The sequence below is a fragment of the Nanorana parkeri genome, unplaced genomic scaffold, assembly GCF_000935625.1.
Source record: "Nanorana parkeri isolate BGI_ZX_2015 unplaced genomic scaffold, ASM93562v1 scaffold1596, whole genome shotgun sequence".
In the NCBI taxonomy this organism is placed as follows: domain Eukaryota; kingdom Metazoa; phylum Chordata; class Amphibia; order Anura; family Dicroglossidae; genus Nanorana; species Nanorana parkeri.
Window position 1 is genome coordinate 141,826 of NW_017307864.1, and position 4,935 is coordinate 146,760.

The following is a 4,935-nucleotide window of genomic DNA, read 5'->3' on the forward strand; positions in this document are numbered from 1 at the left end:
AGGGGGTATGTAATCAATCCCCTGAAGGTAACTGAATAACCCAATGGTTAAAGAATTTAACTCCCTGTGCCCAGTGATATACTCAAAGAGCAGGATTTTACGGAAGACACACAAATTTTGTTGTTCTAGCTGCAGTTATAAAACATTACCAAAACATAAAGAAGCGTATGGTTTCCAATACAGATAGCTACTCAATTTATTGTTCCTCCTGTTTTTATACATGAGCCAGAAAAGTTTTTTACTGAGTATGGAATGATTTTGGGGGCTACTCTATGTGCAAAGGGACCCATTTATACTTTTTTGTTTTGTTATATATTAAGCCTTTGGGTTTAAAAAGAGCTGTGTTAAGCTATGCTTGTTTATATGTCACATGTTAATGAGTGTACCTTGTTACTATTTTCCTGTCTTCTAGTTATTCTCCATTGGCAGATCAGTTTTTACACCAGTTTCCAGGACATGATCTTCCTTCAGTTCTTGCTAAGTTTTCATTGCCCGTTTCTTTAGCAGAGTTTAAAAACCCCCTATCTCCACCTGGACAGGAGGTAAATCTCAATTACATTCACTGAAATATTTGGTAATCTTATTAACCTGTAATGACTAAGAGGCATAAATATATGCCTTCATTTGAGGTGAAACCATGTTTGAGTGCTTAATGCTATGTTAAAATGTTCAGAGACATTGGATGCCCAGTGTCTGATCCGTCGTATTGAGAAAGTGTATATATACAGGGGTGTGGAATTCGTATCGCCCGACGCCCGGGACATGTAGTTACCCGGGGCAAGTTGTTTTGTCACTATTTTAGCCCTGCTACGGACAAGGTTTTTTTTTTCTTAAATGAGCGCCGAGAGCGGCGCTGCGAGTGGGGGGCGGGGACGGAGCGCTGGGGACGGAGCGGAGGGCGTGGAGCCGTGACGTGGCGGGGGACGATTAAGGAAAAATAATAAAACAAATGAAAAATTTTTACAAAGTAAATAAAAAAATTTTCAATAAAACCAGCCCCACTGTCCCCATCTGCATGCGACTAAACGCGCAGTGTTTTCAACTACAATCGTGTGCATCCGCTCAGGCAGGGCGGTGTTGCAGCAAGAAAAACGCGCAATCTGCCTGGCATGACTGGGGTGTCATTAGAAAATAATGGCACTGACAGCGCGATCAGCAGTGGTGTGCGATCCGTGACTGCCCGGCCATCGTGCATGAAACCGAGCGGGTGGCTGGGTGGTCATGGAATCGCATGCAAAAGGTCTTATTTCCCAGATTCCACTTATTTTTCTATGACTAACATGTGGGAAAAACAGAAAAATTAGGGTTCATTGATTTTAAAAACAAAGTGATTAAAAGGATACAAAAAAAGTTACTAAAAGATACGGCCAACATCATTTTTATTTTTAAAAAAGGCTTTATTATTTTTGGAAACTGCCCTGGGATAATGCTACATATCCAGGCTAGTTCATTCACCCACACATGGTAATATGTATTTTAGGAGGACCTATGCCTAAGTGTTTGCTTTCAGAGTACACTCAGACAGAGAGTCGAATGCTGCTATATTTGGCTGGTTTTGATTGGATCAGGCATTAATTAAAGTGATGGCAGCCCAGTGGGGTTGTGGTCGGCACTTCTGCCTTCCAGCACTCGGAGTCCTGGTCAGGACACTATCTGCAAGGAGTTTGCATGTGGTTGAGTGGGTTTCCTCCAGGTACTCCGGTTTCCTCCCACACTCCAAAGACATGCTGGTAGGTTAATTGGCTCCTCTCTCTGTATCTATGCATCTGAGATAGGGACCTTAGATTGTATGTTCCTTGAGGGCAGGGACTGATTTGAATGTGCACCATGTAAAGTGCTGAGCACATTGTCGGCGCTATATAAATGCTTGTAACAAATATTAAAGTCAAAAGGTTTTATAGCTATTTCAAATGCTGATGAAATCACTTACAATGGATGCTGCTCCTTAATGTTTAAAAGTTTTAGTCCCCTGAGCACCTGATATCCGGTTTTAGGGTGGCTCCTTTCCCTTGCAGGGTCCTATGGGGCCACCCTTGTGTGTGCTACTAAGCCGTGTGTGGCTTCACAAACAAAAGGCGCAGCAAGGCAAGTCACTCTCCTGGTCCTCTATTCTCCCAAGCTAGTATATAGAGAGTTGCTGGAGACTGGTCTGTGTCGTGTGTTCTTGTACTGGTCAGGAAGTACATGGAAGCTGACCTGGGAGAGTTAGAACCAGCTTTTTGAAAACATGATTACTGCAAAGGTTGGGCAAACATGCAAAACAAACACTATGCTGAGAAATGTATATTTCTTAAATCTGGACTCATTGTTAAAGTAGTATTGAACTCTCATTTTCCTTTAAGTGCATATATCCCTTGGTAATCGTTTTTAAGAGGAATAGATGGTCAGCATATAGGATTCTCTTGGCCATTCTCTATGGTTCCAAGTGTTAGGGTATCTGCTTGCTGTGCAGATATACATGTTTGGGTGATATGAACATGCAGTTTTAGGCATATCTCTATTAAAACGGTTGTATGGTGTCCATCTTGTTTCATGGACACTGCCAACACTTACACTGGCATCAGCAGCGGCCATTATGGTTACACAATGCTGAATTTTTAGCAAATGCACAGCAATTAGTTCTTTGGCACCACTCCTATGGCTGTACTCACTTGTCGATGCTAGTATGCACTGTGCTTTAGATCACCTCTACAAATATGTATTAACCATGATTGGAAAGAAAACCAAAATAAACCAACAAAATATATCAAATATATGCATAAAAGGTTAGTGTCCTTATCAATAGGTGCAACAAAAAAGATGCACTATGCAGCAATCATATATTGAATCATATATCAATAAGTGTCCAATAAACAAATCTTCTCAAATCTGTGTATCCTTTTTCCAACAAAGTCAATAATCCACGTGTGTGAAATCTTATAAGAGTCCGCACTCACCAGAAAGCAGGACTGCTTTTTTTCAGACGGTCAGAACAGCATGTAGTGTGGTATCCACCTAACCTGCCTCTTCAGTCTTCTCTGATGTTAAACACTTCCACCGTTCACCCTCTCCATCCTCCAGTATGTTGGCAGAACAACAAGACTTTCAAACACAGTCAAAATGTCGTATTTGAAGAATGGAAGTTCTTGAAACTCATGTGCTGCTTCAGAGGAGTTTCGTTCCCAATTTTGCACTGACATCAAAGCACCTCTCAGACGGATATTTGTTTGTTTCATTTGGTTTAGTTTCCAATCCTGGTTAACACATATTTGTAGAGGTGATCTGCAGCGCAGTGCATACTAGCATCTACAGATTTGAAAGGATTAACACCTTTTAGCATAGCTGCTCTAATCACTGTGGGGGGTTGTTTGCTAGGCGCAGATCAACCTTGCTTCATGTGCCCACTTGTCCTCTAAAGGTGCCCATACACTGCACGGTTCTCGTACGAGAATCGTGCAGTGTATGGAAGGCGTGCGACCGTTTCTACTTTCTACTGACTTCCATCGAACAAGCAGGCTTGAAAACCCGCCGGGAATCGTACGATTTTTGGCGGGTTAGTGGCCTGCTTGTTCGACAACTGCCGAACGGGCCGGTGTGCGCACGCGCACACTGCCCGTTTGCAGTCATCGCAAGCCCGCCCCTCATTGCAGTCATCGCAAGCCCGCCCCTCATTGCAGTCATCGCAAGCCTGCCCCTTGGAAAGGTAAGATGGGCAGATCGTACGTTTTTTAAAGTACTTTACAACCCTCGCAAGACAAAAGCCTTGCGAGGGTTGTAAAGTGTATGGCCACCTTAATAGAGTTTGAGGTGTTTACTTACTGGCCTTCCAAGAGTTTGAGGTGTGGGAGTATGCTCGGTATGCAAAATGAGCCTTGATTAATCGTTAATTATTTTGATCGATCAAAGTTATTTTGATCCGTACTCACCTCTCCGCCGGCTTAAGGGTCCTCCGTCGGAGATCCGGTGACGTCACCGGACGACTCCCCCCTTCCCCAAGTGGCTGTCGGCTAACGAAGGGAAGGGGGAGGAGTCAGGTGACGTCGATGTCCGTGACGTCACTGGACTCCCCCCCCTTCCCTTCGTTACTCGATGGAGCTGCTTGGGCCGGTGAGTACACATCCTGGCCGGGAGAGAAACACTTTTTACCGGAAAGGTTTAATCTGCACAATCGAGCAGATTAAACCTTTCCCTGCGATCGTTTTTTTTTTTAATCGAACAGGAAATTTTTAATCATTACCAGCCCTATAGAAAACCCATAGTGCTCTTGGGATTTCCGATAATGGATGCACTCCATTTTAAATAATTAAAATAGTAGAAATAGATATACAATATCAGATTAAAAACGTTTAAGCATAGATCTAAAATTGACCCAAAACCCATTATAATTTCCTTCAACAAGATTCTTCAGCCCAGCATCTGTGAGGATGTTTTTCAATCATTTGAACAGATTTGGTAATAATTGTGTACACTGTACAAATAATTATCCTGTGTATGATCGCATTTAAAATAGGCCTCTTTATTCCCTACTAGGGATGCACCGATACTTTTTTTCAAGTACTCACCGATACCAATTACCGATACTTTTTCTTAAAGGGACAGGTCACATTTTTTTCTAAAGCAATACAAAATCATGATTTTAGCTCAGTTTCTTAATATTATGAAGAACATGAACATGAAATTAATATTTATCATGCCATTGCTAACTAAGGCTTGTATCGCCATAGTGGGGAAAATAGATGAGCACATATCAAGACTCCAGACCAGAACACTGTATAGTGTGGCACAGCTATATCCAATTCTGCATACCCGGCTTTATATTATAAGAACTTTATAATATAAAGCCAGGTATGCAGAATTGGATATAGCTGTGCCACACTATACAATAATACACTGTTCTGGAGTCTGGACATGTGCTCATCTATTTTCCCCACTAGGGGGATACAAGTCTTAGTTAGC

General features: G+C 42.2%; 1 protein-coding gene across 3 annotated transcripts in view; it reads left to right on the forward strand.

Annotated features, from left to right (window-relative positions):
• Positions 1 to 4,935, forward strand: part of NPRL3 (NPR3 like, GATOR1 complex subunit) — a 66,900-nt gene that overhangs the window by 53,328 nt on the left and 8,637 nt on the right. For all 3 annotated transcript variants that reach the window (XM_018570780.1, XM_018570781.1, XM_018570782.1), the window contains one exon: positions 413 to 542. In XM_018570780.1, coding sequence (XP_018426282.1) covers positions 413 to 542 — 130 coding nt within the window. The remainder of the gene's footprint in view (positions 1 to 412; positions 543 to 4,935) is intronic.